This window comes from Dendropsophus ebraccatus, chromosome 11 (assembly GCF_027789765.1).
Source record: "Dendropsophus ebraccatus isolate aDenEbr1 chromosome 11, aDenEbr1.pat, whole genome shotgun sequence".
Taxonomy (NCBI): domain Eukaryota; kingdom Metazoa; phylum Chordata; class Amphibia; order Anura; family Hylidae; genus Dendropsophus; species Dendropsophus ebraccatus.
Window position 1 is genome coordinate 60,432,923 of NC_091464.1, and position 21,168 is coordinate 60,454,090.

General features: G+C 43.2%; 2 protein-coding genes across 4 annotated transcripts in view; one reads left to right on the top strand and one right to left on the bottom strand.

Moving 5' to 3' along the window:
* Positions 1 to 21,168, top strand: part of ERG (ETS transcription factor ERG) — a 284,049-nt gene that overhangs the window by 70,119 nt on the left and 192,762 nt on the right. The window lies entirely within an intron of this gene.
* Positions 3,256 to 19,520, bottom strand: LOC138768085 (fatty acyl-CoA hydrolase precursor, medium chain-like). 2 transcript variants are annotated; one of them, XM_069946124.1, is made up of 13 exons: positions 19,394 to 19,520; positions 12,211 to 12,415; positions 11,985 to 12,125; positions 8,785 to 8,916; positions 8,360 to 8,513; positions 8,114 to 8,227; positions 7,897 to 7,989; positions 7,133 to 7,273; positions 6,980 to 7,057; positions 6,154 to 6,301; positions 5,842 to 5,991; positions 5,439 to 5,508; positions 3,256 to 3,747 (listed from the first exon to the last, which is right to left on the bottom strand). In XM_069946124.1, exons 1-13 carry the CDS (start codon positions 19,449 to 19,451, stop codon positions 3,570 to 3,572), a joined length of 1,662 nt encoding a protein of 553 aa, XP_069802225.1. In that variant the 5' UTR covers positions 19,452 to 19,520; the 3' UTR covers positions 3,256 to 3,569. The 2 variants fall into 2 exon arrangements, with proteins under 2 accessions (XP_069802225.1, XP_069802224.1); XM_069946123.1 differs by lacking the exon at positions 19,394 to 19,520 and adding an exon at positions 14,382 to 14,476.

Sequence of the window (21,168 nt, forward strand, 5' to 3'; positions counted from 1 at the left end):
AATAATACTGCCATGAAGAACCTACATAATACTACTATATAGTTCCCCCTTTGCCGCCGGTGGTGAGGGAAATAGAGCTATTGAAGGTGTATGGTCGTCATTATACTCTGGGCCTAGCTGTTCTCTTGTAGAGTTGTGCAAATCCATTACTGAGGGGGTATGTGTATGTATGTATGTGTGTGTGTGTGTGTGTGTGGGGGGGGGGGTTCTTAGGTGGCTCACACCTATGTTTGGGGTCAGGGTGTCTATATTGCTTTCTTTGATGCTGGTGTCTTTTATCTAATGTATTCACCTAACGCGATCCATCATATGATAAGACAATCCACATTCTCAGGGCCTGAGCTGAAGATTTACCACCAATAAGATCAAGAAGGAGGCAGAGGCTTCTAATCAGACGGTAGTGTGAAGCAGATGTAGCCGGGCGCTCCAGGCTTTCATCCAGGCCAGCGGGGGTCACATACTTTTATAGATATCATACGTACCATGTAGACTGACAGCGGTGACAGGAGGACGCTGTGGAGATGATGACAGACCCACATCTCAGCTATTGCGACAATCATTCATCTGCCCACAGTGTTATTGGTCAGTGTACACCTAGAATGATGGCAGAGAGGCCTAGAGGAGACGTATCCACATCTGGAAAAGCTGGGTGACCACCTGTGTCCTGCCTCTTCCACTGTAACCAAATGTTATAACAAGGTGGATTTCAGAACTGTACATCCAGTCATCCAGCTTTCTAAGACCCCTGAATGACCAAAGTGTCAGATTAAAAAAAAAAATGTATATTGTGTAAGGATAAGGCCATGTCCACACTTTGTAAAACACCGGCCGTCCTGAGACCTGGCTGGGTCACAGAACGGCCGGTGTTTGACAAGATCATCCCGGCTGTGACTGCAGTACCGTCCAAATGATCTTTGTTTCTGATGAATTGGGGCACACTGATGCGCCCACGTCCCAATTCACCGCTGCACACAATGGAGCATGCAACTGGAGACGGAGGCTCCAATGTGTGCAATGACATGTCTTTTGCGGCCGCTATTCAATGAATGGTGGCCGCAGAAAACTGACATGTTTTAGCTGGAGTGTTTACTATGTTTATATGCTCCGGCGTTGATGCAAATCGGTGGCAACGGTCGGGATTAACACTTAATTTACGTTGTGTGAACATGGCCTTATGCTGGGAAAGCTGAGATACAGTGCCCTGTCCTCATAATGGGAAAGAAGGATTGGGCATAGTGGATTATATCATGCCTAATCCTCTGTTCTAGCATGAGATAAGATGTGCCAGTGAAAGGAAGGAAGTTAAGAAAGTAACAGGAAGGAAGGAAGGTAAGTACAGTAAGTAACAGAGTAAGGAAGTAAAGTACATAAGAAAGTAACAGAGAAAGGAAGATAGGTAAGAAAGTAACATATCAAGGAAGGAAGGAAAGTAGGTAAGAAAGTAACAGGGGAAGAAAGGAAGGTAAGAAAGTAACAGAGGAAGGAAGGAAGGTAAGAAAGTAACAGAGGAAGGAAGGAAGGTAAGAAAGTAACAGAGGAAGGAAGGAAGGTAAGAAAGTAACAGAGGAAGGAAGGTAAGAAAGTAACAAAGGAATGAAGAAGAAAGGTATGAAAGTAACAGAGGAAGGAAAGAAGCGAGGTAGGTAAGAAAGTTATAGAGGAAGAAAGGTAAGAAAGTAACAGAAGAAGGAAGGAAGGTAGGTAAGAAAGTAATAGAGGAAGGAAGGTAAGAAAGTAAAAGAAGAAAGGAAGGTAGGTAAGAAAGTAATAGAGGAAGAAGGGTAAGAAAGTAAAAGAAGAAAGCAAGGTAGGTAAGAAATTAATAGAGGAAGGAAGGTAAGAAAGTAACAGAAGGAAGGAAGGTAATAAAGTAACAAAAGAGGGAAGAAACGAAGGTAAGAAAGTAACAGAAGAAGGAAGGAAGGTTGGTAGGTATGTAAAAAAGTAACAGAGGAAGGAAAGTAAGAAAGGAAGGTAAAAAAAAAGTAACAAAGGAAGGTGGGTAAGAAAGTAACAGAGGAAGGAAGGAAGGAAGTAGGGAAAGAATGAGAGAAGAAATTGAGGGTGGGAAGAAGGGCAGAAGAAAAAATAAAAGGAAGGAGGAGAGAAGGAAGGATGGAAGGAGAAAACGGACAAAGGGTAGAAAGAGAAAGGAGGAAAATAGAAGAAAGGAGGAAGTGAGGATGAGGTAGAAAGCAGAGAGGGAGAGAGAGACAATAAAGGAATGGAAGGAGGGAAGGAAATATAGAGGTTAAAGGGAAAGACAGTAAAAAGTAAAGAGGGAGGAAGAAAATAAAGGAATAAACAGAGGGTTGAAAATTGGAGGGAAAGGTAGAAGAAAGTAGAGATGGAAGGAGAAAAGGTTATTTAATTCCATAATGTACATTGTTTATACACCAGAGCTACAGAAGATTCTCTAGGGTCGGCTCTTAGTTTGCCCCCTGTGTTGGCTGCTGCTGCAATTTCTTCTAATAATACCTATTGCACTTGGCTCCAGAACTTTCCAGACATGAAAGTAAATGCTGGGACTTGTAGTGTGTGGCCAGTGAAGCTGTGTCGTGCCTGCTGCTGCCCTCATTCATCCCTCCAGACTGGTCCAGATGTTTCATTGGATTTCATAAGATTGTGCAGTCCTGAATGTTGAGTATCTTGGTCTCCATCCAAAATAAAGAAAACTTTGTGATGAGGCGTGTGGACGGCATCTGACTTCCTCCCGCAGAAATCCTCAGTGAAACAATAGCTGCTGTAATGTGAGGGCGGAGGACGGAGCGGTGACAGATGTGTGAGCTCCCCACACTCCTCATCTCTATCACAGGACCCTGCACCCCACATGTATAGTATGAGCGGAGCCCCAGGCCAAGATTTAACCAAAACCTATCACTTTATATACTCATAAAAATTATAAAGTCTGAACCATTATAAAGTCCTTCTCTGAGATATGCAAAGTGCTCGGCTTTAGTTTACAGCCCGGCTCTGCCGTTTACTGGACATCAATAAAATGTGTATTTTTAGCGACTTGATCCCACGTGAATGAGCCATCTGGGTCAGGAGCCCGGAGGAGGAGGAGGAGGAGGAGGAGGAAGAGAAGCCTTGCCATCAGGCTTTAACTCTCCAAAATTTCAGCACTTTGCAACTGGAAAATAGAGCAGATGAGACATTACTCATACTAAGACTGCTGCTGGAACCATCTCTCTAGGACAGGGATACGGGCCTAGATCTCATGGTATAAAAAGAAATATTACATTGACCATTCAGTCAGCCAAAAACTTTTTTTTTTATTGATAAGCTTTGAAATTCATTAATAAGCTGGAGAAATTAAGCATTACAACTCCCACTGAAATCATTGAGCTGTTGGTGTACTGCAAGATGATTTTTTTTATATGTTTATAAAAAGTTATAAAATCATGTTTTCCTTCTAAGCATCTGAGGCTGGGCTGAGCTGCAGCATGCACACCTCCTCCCTCCCCACCAGCCATATGCCTCAATCATGCAATCAAGCTGATGTGTTTTGGGGAAACTATAGTAGTCCGTCATCTTGGATGTTGTTGTGTAAACTTTTTTGGTGACATCTACAGCTCTGTGTGTGCCTCCTTTTTCTCCAGCATCTTCTGTGGAAGCACCTTGGTCCAGAATTCATACTTTCCAGCCTTCAGCTGTTTTGCAGCACTTTGCTTTATGCCAATCTGCAAGTATTCTTCATCTTGGCCGTACTGTGGCCAGTGAATCAGGCCAGGCGCATTGGGATTACTGTGGATAAAAAAAAATAAGGAGGCTGTAGTGCCCCATTGTTCTACTGTGTATTAATGCTGGGACTTGTAGCCCCTTCCATATCACTATATACTTTATTCATTTTGAGGTTATGCTGGGACTTAAAGTGTCTCAGTGTTCAACGGTATATTTATTGACAACCTCGGTATGCTTTACCTCGTAGTGCCCCTGCCCTACTGTTTAACTGAGTGATTATTTTAGGTTAGGCTTGGTTCACACTACGTTTTTCCTATAGGTTTTTTTTTTTTTTTTTTTTTTAAACGGATGGAAAAAAACCCTGATGCATTTGTATGCATCCGTTTTGATTCGTTTTTCCATTGACTTCCATTAAAAAAAAAAAAACGGATCAAAATGGACACGTACATTTTTGTGTACGTTAAAAAAAACTGATTCGTTTTGATAATGGAAGTCAATAGAAAAATTAATCAAAACAAATGTACACAGATGGCTGTTTTTTTCATCCATTTTTTGAAGAAAAAAAACAGATAGGAAAAACATAGTGTGAACCCAGTCTTATACTGTGATTTGTAGTGTTTTAGTGTTCCTTTATGTCTTTATCACCTGATTGCACTGTGACTTGTAGTGCCGCCGTTGCTTGCAATTTTGCCACCATTAGCCTCAATAGTTGCACATTATTAATTACTACTAGGTTGTGCTGGGACTTGTAGTGCCCATGTGTTATATCATGTATCGATTCATGGCTGGGTTATGCTGGGACTTGTAGCACCCCACTTCGCTAGTGTATATTTATTATGTGGTTTTGCGGTTACTATTATGTGGCTCAGTGTTACTTACTACTATGTGATGCTACAACTTGTTTTGTCCTGGCGTTCTATAATAATTATTTTTGACTATAGTATGCTGGGGCCTGTAGTGCCTCTACATTCCACTGTTTATTTTATTTATTACTCAGTAATAGTTGGACCTGTAGTGACTCAAATTTCCACTGTGCAACTATTCATGACTACTGTAGGTTAAGCTAGGACTAGGTTAAGCTGTAGAACCCCACCGTACCTCTGTATATTTATTATGTGGTTTTGCTGGGACTTGGATTGCCTGGGGGTTCCACATTCTATTTATTTAGTAAGTTATGCTGCAACTTTTAGTGCCCCAATGTTCTATTGTAATTATTCATGACTGTGTAATGCTGGAACTTGGTAGTATCTCTAAGGGAGTAAGCAGATTGAATATGCCCTGTGTAGTCCCACCAATGGTAGATTAGCCCCAGTGTTGTCCCACCAATAGTAGATGGGCCCCAGTGTTGTCCCACCAATAGTAGATGGGCCCCAGTATAGTCCCACCAATAGTAGATGGGCCCCAGTGTAGTCCCACCAATAGTAGATGGGCCCCAGTGTAGTCCCACCAATAGTAGATGCCCCTTTCTGTTAAGAGATGGCCCCGTACCACCACAGCTGTCCCTAATTGTGCACTACTCTTGTGTCTTCCAGTATAGGAAGCGCTTATGACAGATGCTGCCTGCGCCAGAAGTCCTGGCCGTCTGTCAGCGTTTGGAGCATGCAAGCAGTATCCTCCTGTGGGTGCCCAAGTGATGTGCAGGTGCAGGACAATATCAGATGTGGGCTGTTTGGGCGACTGTGGGCCCCCAGGAGCCTCGGGCCCTGAGTGGCCGCCCACATTATGATCCACTACTGTGTGCACCAGTCACTTACCCAGTGCGGGCAAAGTTGGCCCAATATTTCATTATGGTCTTACTTAGAATCTTCTCTTCTTCCTTGAAATCTTCAGTGAAAATAAAAGCAGAGAATTAGACCAGAAAGTGAGCTACACAATACAAGGGTGCTTTGTGTCATCTGTACATTTTAGCAGTAAATTAAACACAAAAGGGTAAACTCTGTGTCAAAATGTGGTTTCAAACAATACAACCAAATTTAACCATCAAAATTCTGCTGTAAAAATTTCACAGAATGTTATTTGAGTGTGTGACAAAATGGGGCAATGAGAAATGTACTAATTACATGAGGGTTTCACAATGGAAACTGACAGTGATGTCCTAATTTCCCTGTCATTTCATCAGTGCCTGGTCTGCATCACTGCGGACTATAAGGGGGTCACCTGTGGGATGAAGGCCATCATCCAAAAATGGACCTCCCATCACAAAATACACCTCATCTGTGTGATCGGCCTTCACAAAGTCTGGCTTAGAGTCCTCAAAGATCGAGGGACGGTGCTGGAACTCGTAAAAGTAGGTGGGGTGACCAGAATCTGAAATGAGAGGAGAAGTAGTGATATCATATGTCATGCAACCAAGAGGAGAAGACCCAAACATTACGGGGAGGAATAGAAGATGTCCAGTATGGTACATCACACATCATTTTAGTAATACATCATACATAAGGAAGTTATTCTACATTTTGTAACTCGTACCTCTGTGATACTTGGCCGCTCTCAGTGCCGGGATGACAAAAATGAAGTCTGCAATTAGATCTAGAATGCGGTTACGGATTTCATTAGGATCGGTCTCTTCTCCGACATACTCGTCTATAAGGAGGCTGGTGGCATTGGAGAATGACCTCTGAAAGATATCAAGATATTCTGAGATGGCTTGAAGGTGGCAAAGCTGCATGATAGAAGGTTTGGTGGGGGTGGGGCCATCAGAGTATTAAATAATGGATGTTCCAGGTCAACTCTTTGTTTGATCTTTTGAGTGAGTACTGCATGGATATATAGGATACAGGGTTTTTTGGTAGGAGTAACTGTAATGTAAGGCCTATCACACAATGTAAGGCACAATCATGTTTTTACCACCTTACTTCAGTGCAGTGGAGGTTGGCTACCTATTTTGTTGGAGGATTTAAGGATTTTTATTTCCTCCACCCTCTCCACTCTCCAAATGAGACAAAATTATAATTTATTAAATAAAATAATAATAATAAAAAAAAAATTAGCCCACAAAGTCACTGCCAGGTGGACCTGTAGCTATGCAAATCATACTACAACATGTCCCTCTTGGTTCTTGCAAAACCATGTTTTCCACCACTGAACGCAGCAAGTCAGATTGAATTACAACATAACAAGAAATACACTGAAGGGCCCTTTGTCCAATTTTGTCTCTTTTGGAGCAGCAGAACACCCCCTCTCCCCCATAGGCTCTGCATTAGCAAAAATTAACATTGCTACCCTGTGTTTATTAGCATTGATTGCACACCCCAAGTAGAACATGACAAACCATCGGGATACCCCAGATTCCTACCAGTATAAAAAAACTTCTTAGTAGATCTTCTGCCTTCTCTTTTTCCATTCCTTTCTGGAATACTTTGAAGTTCATAACCTAGAGATGATACAAGGATGAGAATTATCATCATTATTAGGATCATCTAATGGTTTTTTACTCTATTGGTCTTACCGATGTAAGGAGCCATCCAAACTCATGGTTGTTGACTCCAGTCATAAATGGGACACTGTTAACCTCTTTATCAGCCAATATCTGTTCCACTGATTTAGCGAAGATCACCCCATCGATGGTTGCAGGCAGACTTATCCATTTCTGAAAGTTAAGAGTGCACCCTGAAATATTACTTATCATACTGTACAAATAAGAGAAACAGCTTTTTAAACTGGAAGGGATAAAAAAAACTCCTGGCTTTACATATCTCATACTCCTCCCTCATCACCTGTGGTGGTATTCTTTATCCAGAGCCACATCTACATATTTACCGATTGACCTTATAATCGCAGTCTGTTTGTTTTGCTGAGGTCTCATGATGCCTTGCTCTCTGGTAACAGGAAATTTGTGAAACAGTTTTTGTCACTTTGGAAATAAAAGTCCCCATACACTTTATACTTCTGTCAGCCAAATGATCCCCAAGCATATGGGTCTCCAGAGACTCCACTGGTAGATGATATCGGTGGATGATGTTTTGAGAACTAATGGAACTTACCCCTCCCCATAAAGAGCGCAGGAACGTTCATGTGTATGGGGAGGATAGGATGGGAGAGATAACCGTTGGCTGAACAATCATTCAGTTAACAGCAATTTAAGGTGTTTGGCCTTCTTTGTTGGAGAAGAAAGCAACCCACTGCCTCCATGCAATAGGGATACCTTGACTAAGGTCTAAGCAATGACAACAGGCTACAGGATATTCAACGCTATAACTGCATGGACCATACCATAGTAACTAAAAGAGACAGCATCTCTTCTTCAGATTTTGCCTTCAGACAATCAAACATGTCCCCATCACAGAGCAAAATGTTGGCCAAAATCTGCAAAAGTAAGACATAAAATCTCATGATAAGCGATTTGAACCTCCATATAATTAGTATCTCTTGACCCAATCTTGCCTTCTTCTCATAGTATAGCTTATTTCACAGTATAATAGTTAGTTACATTTCTCATAAAAGCAGCTTCTTCTGTGGACTTGGCCACCAAACCCGGCATTATGGCTACGCCGCTCTCGGCAATGGCTCTGTGGAATAAGCCCTTGGCTAATGGAGAGGTCACCTGAAAAGAGAAGTAGACAACAGAGGATGAAACTTTCTGGAGCTGTCTTTTACACCTGCGCCGCCTTGACTGCATGGTTGCTATGCTATTTATGATAGCCATAATATCAGACTTGCAACCATTGCATCTCACCATTGCAGAGACACTTAATCCCCCTGCAGACTCCCCAAATATAGTCACAGAGTTGGGGTCACCACCGAAATCTGCAATGTTCTTCTGAACCCACCGAAGAGCCTCCACCTGGTCCAAGAGGCCATAGTTTCCAGTAGAACGTTCATCTCCAGTGCTGGAAGAGGGAAAAAAATTTTGTGTCTTTACTGGGTTGACCTGAGATGTACATATTGGGACAACATTTGTAGCTGATGCGGTGGAAAATAAACAGATGTACCAAATTTAACACAGCATGAGCCACTATAAATTTGATGTATAGAGTCTTGGTATTAATACATCTGGCCCATTGTGCATAAACTGTTCCTTACATAAACACAGTATTGCATAACACAGGTGGTCAACCCCTGGGCTTGTATGCACGGTGTTGGGGAATACCGACAACTTACCTAAAGAAGCCGAGGACCCCCAGCCGGTACTGGAGGGAGACAACAACAACATTCTCATAGGCACTCAATGCAGAACCCTCAAACATCAAGGCTCCTCCTATCACCAAAGCTCCTCCGTGTATAAACACCATGACCCGGAGAGAAGATATAGCTGTCAAGTACTGATAAACACAGATCAGTGTGAATGTAGTGTCCACCCCGCTTCAACAATCTACCGTCAGCACTGTGTCAGAAAGAGGGGTGTAGTAGGGTGTGATGTTAATTAAAAAAAAGTAAGAAAAAAAATGGCAGCTTCAGAGACACTCTACCTTGTCCACATTTATCGTGTTGGGACAAAAATGCAGAAGGAACGGGGTACAGTCCGCAGCAACAAATCCACAAATGAAAAAATGCAAAAAAAGTCCTTAAAAACACTTACTTTATTGTAGAAAAAACTTCCATAAAACACAGCATGTGTACAGGTACATGTAAGCTAGACGTGTTTCGGCTGTCACCAGCCTTTATCACAGCTAAATGAGTAATGGACACACAACTTAGATATATATATATATATATATACATATATATATATACAGACAAAACAACAGAAGAAAACACCCCCTCATGGTATCCGGTCAGGTTTGCACATCAGATGACTAATAAATAAGAAAGGTTTATACCAGACTTGGGAGTGGGGGAGGGGAAAAAAGAGACAACCTGCACAATGCTGATTAGCTATTACCATTGTAGAGCAAAGGGGTAGTGACTCTCCTTAACCCCTTAGCGACCCATGACGTATCTGATACGTCATGGTGCCGCGGGGGGTGTCAAACCTGACAGCTGCACTTAGAGGCTTTGCTCGCACGTCCCTGGTGTCTAGTGGAACGGATCTCCCCCCCCGCGATGCGATCGCGGGGGGGGGGGGGGATTAGTTGTTCTGCCCGTGCCGGGCCTCAGCGTCGGAATGACGCTGATCCCGGCTCGGCAATAGATTGCTGTGGCCAAAGCAATCTATGACCGATCTGATCGATCTTTGCTGTGTATATACACAGCATTGATCTCTATGAGAGAGCAGTGCTGTGTATATAGGAGCCCCCAGGGGGACTTCTAGTTAAAGTAAAAATAAAAGTAAAAAATTTTTTTTATTAATAAAAAATCCCCTCCCCTATGAAAAGTCCAAATCACCCCTCTTTTCCCATTTTATAAATATAAATTATTAAATAAACAAATAAATAAACATGTTTGCTATTGCTGCGCACGTAATCGCCTGAACTATTAATTAATCACATTCCTGATCTCGCACGGTAAACGGCATCAGCGCAAAAAAATTCCAAAGTGCAAAATTGCGCATTTTTTGTCGCATCAAATCCAGAAAACATGTAATAAAAAGTGATCAAAAAGTCGCATATGCGCAATCAAGATACCGATAGAAAGAACATATCATGGCGCAAAAAATGACACCTCCCACAGCCTCATAGACCAAAGGATAAAAGCGCTATAAGCATGGGAATGGAGCGATTTTAAGGAACATATATTTGTTAACAATGGTTTGAATTTTTTACAAGCCATCAGATAATATAAAAGTTATACATGTTATATATCGTTGTAATCGTAACAACTTGAGGAACATGCACAACAAGTCAGTTTTACGATAGGGCGAACGGCGTAAATGCAGAACTCCCCAAAATCAAAAAAAATTCCTTTTTTTTTTCAATTTGACAGCGCAAATTATTTTTTTTCCAGTTTCGCAGCATATGTTATGGAAAAATAATGCCTGTCATTGCAAAGTACAATTGGTTTTGCAAAAAATAAGGGCTCATGTGGGTCTTTAAGTGAAAAAATGCAAGCGCTATGGACTTTTAAACATAAAGTGGAAAAAGCAAAAGTGCAAAAACGAAAATTGGCTTTGACCTTAAGGGGTTAAGGAGAGCTCGTCATAAAGACGTGTGGAGACTTACAGACCATTGCTGCTCCACTGAGAATTCTGGGAAGAAAGGATATGCAAAGTAGCTCTCACACCTCCCCCAGTCAGTGTTCTAAGGCTCCTTGACTGAGCGAGACTTGACTTGAAGGGACATCTCTTTGCTTAAGACAGGCATGTCCAAAGTCCGGCCCGCGTTCTGACCTTTTACGGCCCCCCAGTTATCCAGCAGCAGCAGATACCTTGCAGCTTTGCCGCTGCCGCTCTAGTGCACGGAAAAGGAAAGCCGAAATCTCGTGATGTCCGAGTTTTCGGCTTTCCTTTTTCGTGCACTAGAGTAATGAGTACTGACATCTCGGACATCGCAAGATTTCGGCTTTCCGAGATTTCAGTACTGAGTACTGACGGTGATCCGGCCAGCTGGAGATCTCGCACGTCGTGAGTTCTAGGGCTGGAGATTCTTACAACTCCTCAGAGGTCAAGGAGGCTGATGACCTCAGCTTAGTTATACACAACTTATATAAATAATATATATATTAAAAGTTCCAACGCCACCCTACTCTTCCAGAAGGGTTAGACCAGCAGGGTCCTCGAACAAAAAATTTCTGCAGCCATACATAGGTAGTGGTAGTCTCTGAAGAGGAGTTGGCTACTGTAGGCAAGGAAAAGCAGGGCTATTCACTCACGATACATAAAGGGAGCATATAGAAATCTGTGGTAGCAAGCTGTCATACCCTTCATTAACCCCTGACTGCCTTTCACTGTGCTATAATTTCATTTATCTGATGTGCGACTATTTCACAGCTTGCTATTATCTGCCTGTGTTATAAAGCATATAGCATGTAGCATGTAAAATGGTCGGCCCTCGCACATGTTCACTTCATCAAATTTGGCACTCTTCGAAAAAAGTTTGGACATGCCTGGCTTAAGAGGTGTGAGAGCTACTTTGCATATCATTTCTTACCACCATTGTAGAGCCAAATTCACATGAAGAGAAAGCTGACGTCCTAAAGATGAATGAGTGGTGCCCTAGAAGTATCAGTATAGGTTTAAAAAAAAAAAAAAAAAAAAAAAAAAAAAAAATATATATATATATATATATATATATATATATATATACACACACACACACACATATCAGCCCAGATACTGCCGAATCTGTAGTGAGAACAGGCACTTATAATAAAAATACAGTTTGTAAATATTTTACATATAAGAAACTTGGGGAGGTCGAAATCTATAAGCACACAGAGCAATGATTTACATAATCTCCCCAGTTACACAGGTAAATGTGACACTTACAGGCAGTTTTTTCCCTTTTATTCCATCTGCTGGTGTGAAGATGTTCAGATATAGGCAGTCCTCAGAGAATGACGGTATAGTAATCTTGTACTTCCACTCCTTTAATACTGACTCCATCGAGTCTCGATCCTGCAGACACCTGTAAAATACATATAGTGTATGTATTTTATATCTGATAATACCTGTCACTGAGCTCTACCCCAACAACCTCTATGGGCACTTACATTGGAGCATAGCCTGAGGCCTCCCTGGTTGAGCTCCATGCCTCGGGGGGTTCTGGGGCTGCAAATCTCAAAGCCCCAACTGGAGGTTTGGCAAAGGGGACTCCATAGAAGGCGTGTACAGTCCTATCTGTTCCCTTTACAGACATTGTCTTTCCCCGCAGCTTGCCATATTGTGTTTTCACCTCAGGGCGACCATCCTGCTGTCCTAAAGTCACAGAAACAGCTAAAAGTTGAATGCAATAAAATTTAGGTACTTCTTACTCCAGTAGCATCCCTTGCTTGTTCAGTGTCTGCAAAGAGTGTGCTAAGTCTTTGGGATTGTCTCACTTTCTGTTTCCAAAAATAACCTGCAAATTCTGAATTGGAGCACAGTTAACAGCTTACACTCTACAGGAAAGAGGACCCTGCCCATAAGAGCTTACACTCTACAGGAAAGAGGACCCTGCCCAAAAGAGCTTACACTCTACAGGAGAGAGGACCATATCCATAAAAGCTTACACTCTACAGGAGAGAGGACCCTGTCCATAACAGCTTACACTCTATGGGAGAGAGGACCCTGCCCATAAGAGCTTACACTCTACAGAAGAGAGGACCCTGCCCATAAGAGCTTACACTCTACAGAAGAGAGGTCCCTGCACATAAGAGCTTACACTCTACAGGAGAGAGGTCCCTGCACATTAGAGCTTACACTCTACAGGAGAAAGGACCCTGCCCATAAGAGCTTACACTCTACAGGAGAGAGGACCCTGCCCATAAGAGCTTACACTCTACAGGAGAGATGTCCCTGCCCATAGGATCTTACACTCTACAGGAGAGAGGTCCCTGCCCATAAGAGCTTACACTCTACAGGAGAGAGGACCCTGCCCATAAGAGCTTACACTCTACAGGAGAGAGGACCCGGCCCATAACAGCTTACGCTCTGCAGGAGAGAGGTCCCTGCCCATAAGAGCTTACACTCTACAGGAGAGAGGACCCTGCCCATAAGAGCTTACACTCTACAGGAGAGAGGACCCTGCCCATAAGAACGTACACTCTACAGAAGAGAGGTCCCTGCACATAAGAGCTTACACTACACAGGAGAGAGGACTCTGTCCATAAAAGCTTACACTCTACAGGAGAGAGGACCCTGCCCATAAGAGCTTATACTCTACAGGAGAGAGGATCCTGCCCATAAGAGCTTACACTCTACAGGAGATAGGACCCTGCCCGTAAGAGCTTACACTCCACAGGTGAGAGGTCCCTGCCCATAAGAGCTTACACTCTACAGGAGAGGGACCCTGTCCATAAGAGCTTAGACTCCACAGGAGAGAGAACCCTACTTATAAGAGCTTACACTCTACAGGAGAGAGGACCCTGTCCATAAGAGCTTACACTCTACAGGAGATAGGATCCTGCCCATAAGAGCTTACACTCTACAGGAGAGAAGATTCTGTCCATAAGAGCTTACACTCTACAGGAGAGAGGACCCTGCCCATAAGAGCTATCACTATACAGGAGAGAGGACCCGGCCCATAAGAGCTTACACTCTACAGGAGAGAGGACCCTGCCCATAAGAGCTTACACTCTGCAGGGGAAGAAGACCCTGCCCATAAGAGCTTACACTCTACAGGAGAGAGGACCCTGCCCATAAGAGCTTACACTCTACAGGAGAGAGGTCCCAGTCCGTAAGAGCTTACACTCTACAGGAGAGAGAACCCTGCCCATAAGAGCTTATACTCTAAAGAAGAGAGGATCCTGTCCATAAGAGCTTACACTCTACAGGAGAGAAGACCCTGCCCATAAGAGCTAACACTATAGAGGAGAGAGGACCCTGCCCATAAGAGCTTACACTCTACAGGAGAGAGGTCCCTGCCCATAAGAGCTTACACTCTACAGGAGAGAGGACCCTGCCCATAAGAGCTTACACTCTACAGAAGAGATAACCCTGCCCATAAGAGCTTACACTCTACAGGAGAGAGGACCCTGCCCATAAGAGCTTACACTCTACAGGAGAGAGGATCTAGCTGCACAAAAAAATCCTGTAAGTTTTGCTGCATTGAGAACTATAGTCTGTCATTGCTCTCACCTCTCCTGCTCATATGACACTGCACATTGCACAAAAAACTTTCTATGCATCCTCCGGTGTATTGTTCCTGCACCCACATTGCCCCCTTATTATAATATCTCCTTACCTGATGCCGGGACCCCCACAGCCAGGGTCCACAGCACAACTACTCTCATCAGAGCCGCCATCAGTGTAGAGCATACAGCGTCCTAGTTCTACCAGATATGCAGATCTAAGGCAACTGCTCTAGGCAGAGTAGTAACCTGTTTGGCAGAATTGCCCTGGACTTGTGATTGGCTACTGAGGGTGTCAATCACTGAAGATAAAAAGGAAACCAGGCGGGCATCATTACAATATATAATATATGACTAATGAGTGCCACAAGTGCTATGTGATTATCTAAAAGAAGAAGAACAAGAAAGAAGAGGTAGCACTAAAACTGCACAATCCATTGTATGAAAATACTACAGCTTTGACACAGGCAAAATAAAAAAAAAAAATAAAAATCACATATTAACACTTAAAACGGCTCTAATCCTCTTCTTGCAGTGTCATGGTACAGTATGTGCATCTTGAGGAATCACCCGACGCGGATTCCGCAACTCGCCTCACCGTGTGCATCTCCTCCTGTGCCATAGACTTCATTCTATGCACAGGCGCATTACGCCGTCTGCCCAAAGAATAAACCGATGAATCGGTGAGTGCAGGGGAGTAGGCAGGCAAGTAGGCAGGAATAGTTTTGGGGGACTTCGCTCTATGGCTCACTGTTGTGTTTACTCTGCCTGATCTCTCTGGTCTTATGGTCCTGACAATACATCAGAAATCTATATTATAAGCAAAATAACCAGGCAAAAGCCAAACACAATAGCGGATCGAAGTATGAGGACATGAAATAAGATATACCAGACAAAACTGTGAACAAGTATTATAAAGGCTATATAGATCTGCATATGCACAATAGACAGCTGAACCAGAGAGTTAAACCCCATGCATAGCGCTGCTCACGGTAGCTTAGTCAGGATTAATGTCATTTCGCACAGTGCTTGTTTATGTATAAGATTAGTATTGATATTGTGTTGACCCAGGGCTTCAGGTGTTATGGCAGGAGCTAGATTTTGTGGTAACACTGCAGCACTTGTCACGGGGCTTGGTAGCGTGGTAGTTAGCTCTCCCTGGGACCCAAGTGTTCCTATTACCCTCTTGTGCAGTGCAATAGTAGGGAGGTAGTTTCATTCACAGGTAGTTTCAAAACAAATAACTTACTGAACAGTCTCTTAAAGGTACGGTACAATACAATGCAATAGCATTATTCACAAGGTGCTCTTTAGTTTGAGAATACATTTTTCAGCTTTTCTCTTTTAAGATGCCCATAATCACTGTGGTAGTAGGTAGACTTAGAAGTACTCTAACTTGAAAAGTCTCTTTAGAGGGTGACTTTCATAAGCTTTAATGATAGTTATCAAGTGGACTACCTAGAGAGAACCTTTCTAGTTAGCACAGTACTCTGCTTCAAGGGGCTCTTTTAACTTCAGAGTCAATTGCATATAATTGACAATCACCTGTACTCAAGGGGGGACATTTATGAAGTCTGTCATTTTTTATGCAGGCTTCCAAATATCCCTGCAGCTCCGGAGCTCAGGGGATTTATGTAGAGGCGCACTGCCTCTACATAAATTCTGATTGCACAGAGCCTGTCTGTGCGAAAATTTTGAAATGCTGGCTGAGCTGGCATAGGTTTTAATATCGTTTTTCCACCGGAAAAATGATAAATGTGGCGCACACAGAGGCCGCGTCCCGTCTGCATGCTGCCGCACCCCCCGTAACGCTCCCTTTCCACCCCACTGGCGAAGGTGGCGCAGTTGGGGCAGATGCAAAAAAAATATTTGCTAAATTACCATTTGCAATTATTTTTACACCAATTAGCCCCATCTGCACCTAAGAAAGGCTATCTGCACTTACCTAGCCATTGTCTTGAGAATCTTGGAGGAATCATCAGGATGAAAAAGGAGATGTTGCTCAGCGTGGATAGTTTTGTCCCGTACCATCTACCACAGTATCACCATGCTCTAGCCAGACATAACTAGAAGATCAGATGTGGTGGAAAAAGAAAAGGACTGCATGCACACTCTGATTCAGTGTAGTAACCCACAAATGGGTTCTGGCCTCCAGGCCAGGCCCTGAAAGAATCCCAGCAGCAAGCTCTCTCTTGTCTAGTGCTCTCTCCAACCAACTACTACATGCCCCAACTAGCTCCATCCCAACCCTATATAACTCCTGAGAGAGAATCTAATTTGCCAAGGGAACTTAAGACGCCCTCTAGGGTAGGCTAATATCCCCCTGAGATACCTTGCCCAGTGTTGTATATTGTATGTTGGATATTGGTGTGTATCCTAAAGCATCATAGAGTGGCATTACTGTGGTGTTCAACCCCCGGTGTGATGTTATATCGGAGGATTGGCCGGTCACTTGCCAGATGGTGATGTGTTACTCCATGCTGGAGGTGGTTGGCTGAGATACAGCCGGACCTGGAGTGTTATTTCGTGACACCAGTGCCGGTTGGGCACACAGGTGTGGTGGCATGCCTGTTTAATTTTACAAGGCCGGTTGTACCCTTTTCTCCTGTGTTCAGTGTCCTGTCGAACTGCTACGAGGTCCCTTGGGTTAGAGTGATCACGGATGGCCAGAGTGGTGTAGTGACCCTTCCGGACTATCTGATCTGCCACCCACAGAAAGGGGAAGTGTCCCAAGGTTGCGGTGCGTGCTGTGTCGTGGATAGTGAGAAATCAGAGTCTCTTTAACGTGAAGAAGACTGGTTTACTCAAAGTTGCAAATGTGCGAGGGCCGGAAATCAAGACAATCGATTGGTAATTAAAAGAGAAGGTGTTGTATGGATGGGAGGTTGGAAGTGGAGGAGCCTGACCGCCCGGAAGTGGCTGCTGTTCATTATACGTGAGCGGTGGGACCTTTTGGACTGGTGGGGCCAGCTGCTCATGGGACCTGGGGGACCGGGTTCATGGGCAGTTGGGATGAATGAAATACAGCCTGTTCTTCCCTGGTGAAGCCCTTGACAGGGGTATATCTGGTGGAGGTAAAGAGCTAGAAGAGTGGATAAAATCAACCAGCTGAAATGGTAAATGCAAAGATTACTTTCTCTTTATTTGTGTTACAGAATGGTGGCATTGGGTGGGGATGGATTTTGACCCGGCTCCATGGCTCTTCGCCTCTCGGTGTCGGGGGGGGGGGGGGGGGGGGGGGCGCGGCTGACCGGCGACCTGGGGGTGTGAATGGGATATAAGTGTTAGTATAAATTATAGAGGGTGGAGGGTAGGATATAGTTGATAGGAGTAGAAGTTAAAATAAAAGAATGGCGCCCTGCAGGTTTGACTCAACAGGAAAATAATGATATGTTGGAAGGGAAAGGGGGGGGGGAGGGGTCAACGGGGGAATGGGGTGGGAGATTGGTAAGGGAAAAATGATGTAATAAGTTGATAATTTGTTAATTTTGGTAATAATATATATTAATTATTAAAAAAAAAAAAAAAAGTTGCAAATGTGCAGCAGTTCATACAGAATCAACAGTATGAGGTTTCTCTTGATAAATCACTCGAGAACACACTTGACAATAGTTCCAGATAAGTACTTGACAATACAGCAACCTGATCTGTAGTAAAAGTGCAATGTAGGATATAGTCGTGTTGACTGAGTAGTGTTGAGTAATACGAAGAAACAGAGCAGCAGAGAGGAGTATGCCATTAGAGTACTGTGCTCTGCCGGGACGTCGGAGGATGAGGTAGAATACTTAGAAGAAGAAGAACACCTGTGCCCATGTATTGACCTTTGCTTAGTCTTCACACCACATTATGCCCACTAGACTCGACTGAACCTTCCTAGAGGGTGACACAGGCCCCAGACCTTGTTACCTGGGATGAGCAGAATGCTCAGGGTACCCTGCTGACATCCGTGCTGCGAGATAGAGTTCCTAGGCTTATTGCAACTTTGCTCTATCCGGATCAGTTCCTAGCTTCTGTGGCTTTCGTGGATACTGTCCTGCTCTGTTACTTCTCCTAGTCCACAGCGTGGGTTGATGTTGTCTCTGGCTTGTCCTCTCCTAAGAGAGGTTTAACAGTGCATAATGCTGTGTAGCGTTACTTGTAAGAAAGTTGTTAGAGGTGTACTGTCTTGTGTCTTTCCCATACAGGGTTCTAGCTAAGACTGACTTACTTTTCCTGTTTCCCACATGACTTACTTCTCCAGCATAACTAACATGCACTGTAATTAGGTGAAGAGTGCAATAGAAGAAATAAGAAGAGAGGTGCTAGGAAAGAAGGAAAACAGATTCCTACTGGTCTGCAGATTCAGGTGACACATAAATAAACAATAACCCTTTACATCTTTCAGCTGTGCAGATTCCAAATACACATATACAATTCAGTGACATCTAGTGGTGAACTTTAGTACTACTTTTATCACCACACAAGTACAATAAGTACAGACTTTTGCAAAGGGTGTATTTAACTGTAACACCCGTGGTAAGACACCGCATTACTCATAGAGAAATACATACAATCAATACAGTAACCGATTAACCCTCAAGCAGTTCCTCCTTCAGCTGAGCAATATAACATATAAATTACATTGACACCTGATGGCAGGAGCAGCAAACTACAGGCTTCAGTTTCAGAGCATTTACATATACAGTACCTACCTTTACCTGCTATATAGAAGCAGTGGATTCCCAATCTGGGACACTGCATATGTAGGTATCATACATAATATCAGGACACATATATAGGCATCATGCATGCTATCAGGACGAATATATAGGTGTCATAAATGATATCAGGACACATATTTAGGTGTCCTACATGATATCAGACTGGTGCAGAGTCACTTTTATACAGGTCACATTAGATTAGTGCATACAGATCTTCCTGGCATCATGTTGCTCTCAATGGTGAATGTAATAAGGCGTCTGTGCATGGCTGCCCAACCTCTTAGCTCACACAAAATAGCAGTACTAGGCTGTAATTGTTCTAAGTTCTCCTGCGCATATGACACTGTACATTGCACAACAAAACTTTCTGTGTTTCTCAGTTTGTTCCTGCACCAACAGTGCCCCTCATTGTAATGTCTCCTTACCTGATGCCAGGACCCCTAGAACCAGAGTGCACAGCATAACCCTTATTGGAGCCCCCATCAGTGCAGAGTGTACAAAGTCCCAGTCCTAACAGATCTGCATGTCCTAATATGTCATCTGCCCTGGGCGATATGATATGTTACATGTTACAGAGTTTTTCTGGACTTTGGCTGTTGAGGGTGTCAACCATTGTTACAGGATCCATATCAGGATCATGCAGATTTCTCTATACAGTAAACATCACACAGGCATTCACTCTGTACACCAGTGATATTCAGCTAGTGGCTCCAGACCCCTTGCTGTGTGAGTTGCCATTGGACTTTTGAGTCACAGCCATATGTACTAGCAACTAACTGGTAAAACACTGATCCGACACTGACGATATTACCTGTCATTATTGGTAGGTAATATTGCCAGGACTGGGATACACCATGGGTTAGCAGAAACATGTGAGAATCTCAAGAGAGTGTAAGGCTACATTTACAAGTTCAGTGGTTTTCAGTATAGTTTATGTTTGCAATCTTCGTCCACAATCCACAAAAAAAATAATCATCCGTAATTCATTTGTATTGCATCCGCAATCCATATTTTTTGCAGATTAGCAAAAAAGGGGAAGGTGATAGTTAAGTAAGTGGGAATGGTTTAAAGATGACTCGCCTCCTCTTTATTTTCTGGTTTTGCGGACATTGCGGATGTTTTGTTACATTTTTTTATAGATCCGCAAAAATTATGGAAGTTCTCATAGAATTACGGACACTCTCATAGACTTCTATGGGACATCTGTGCTTTAGTCCATACTAAAGCTTGTCAGTAATTTTTGAAGATCCGTACTACATGGATTACAGATCCATAAAATAATGAACAGTGTAAAAAGGCCAATTGAAATCAATAGGCCCTAAATTTGTTCGTAATTGTGGATCCACAGTTACGGGAAAAGCTACATGTGAATGTAACCTAAGCCAAGTCAACAGCACTGGACCATCACCCCTTCATTCAATGTATTGCACTATATGGACAAAAGTAAGACAGGGAGTGAGGCCGAGTGTGGTCAAGACCACATGAAGTGCCAGGAAAAGCTGTGAGACTCCGATCTGCACCAGACCTGTTGCCTGCGCTGATTCTCATATGGGAACCTGTTACAGAAGCCTTGTTAAAACTACTATGCAGAAGGAAGATAAGCAGCTGCCACTGATTATGCAGCTTCTTGTCCTTACTATAGAGCTGAACGCATGCTGGCAGTGCACACCATTCTTTCGGGAGATAGGTGAAAGTCCCAGTAGTTGTACCTCACTCAATAGCTTTTTAAAGTCCTCAGGTCATAAACACAAGAAAAACCAAACACGCCATAAGAAAAATGCTCAGACACTCAACAAGTTTGGTGGCACTAATGAACGATCTCTGAAATATATGAGCTCAGTCATCTCCAGTGCTGGGAGAGGGAAACAAATGTCCTTACTGGGGTGATCTGGGATAGATAAAATTACCTCAAACCACCAAGGCATTGGTGCATTCCTAGGGCCGTATTAGACTAGCGCTTATCTCATTGATTTCAGCTTGTTTACAGTTTGTGCAGCCGTTTTCTACAATTAGCCAATGACTTTTTAACAGGTTAGACCATCACGATTAGTTGCTAAACACATTTTTGGTCATTTATTGGCTGATCTTTAGCTTTATTACACAGAGTCATATCGGCATGTGTGTCTGATAATCGCCCCATGTAGTAGGGCCATTACTCCAAGGCAGACACTTGTTTCACCTTATAAGACAAGGGTATATG

What these genes read in the sequence shown, in the direction of transcription:
- LOC138768085 (XM_069946123.1), bottom strand. Translation starts at nt 14,442, where the DNA reads ATGGCGGCTCTGATGAGAGTAGTTGTGCTGTGGACCCTGGCTGTGGGG. An exon ending in GGGGTCCTCGGCTTCTTTAG is followed by an intron (nt 8,514 to 8,784) that starts GTAAGTTGTCGG and finishes TCCCTCTTCCAG; the next exon opens with CACTGGAGATGAACGTTCTA. An exon ending in TAAGAAGTTTTTTTATACTG is followed by an intron (nt 6,302 to 6,979) that starts GTAGGAATCTGG and finishes GATATCTTTCAG; the next exon opens with AGGTCATTCTCCAATGCCAC.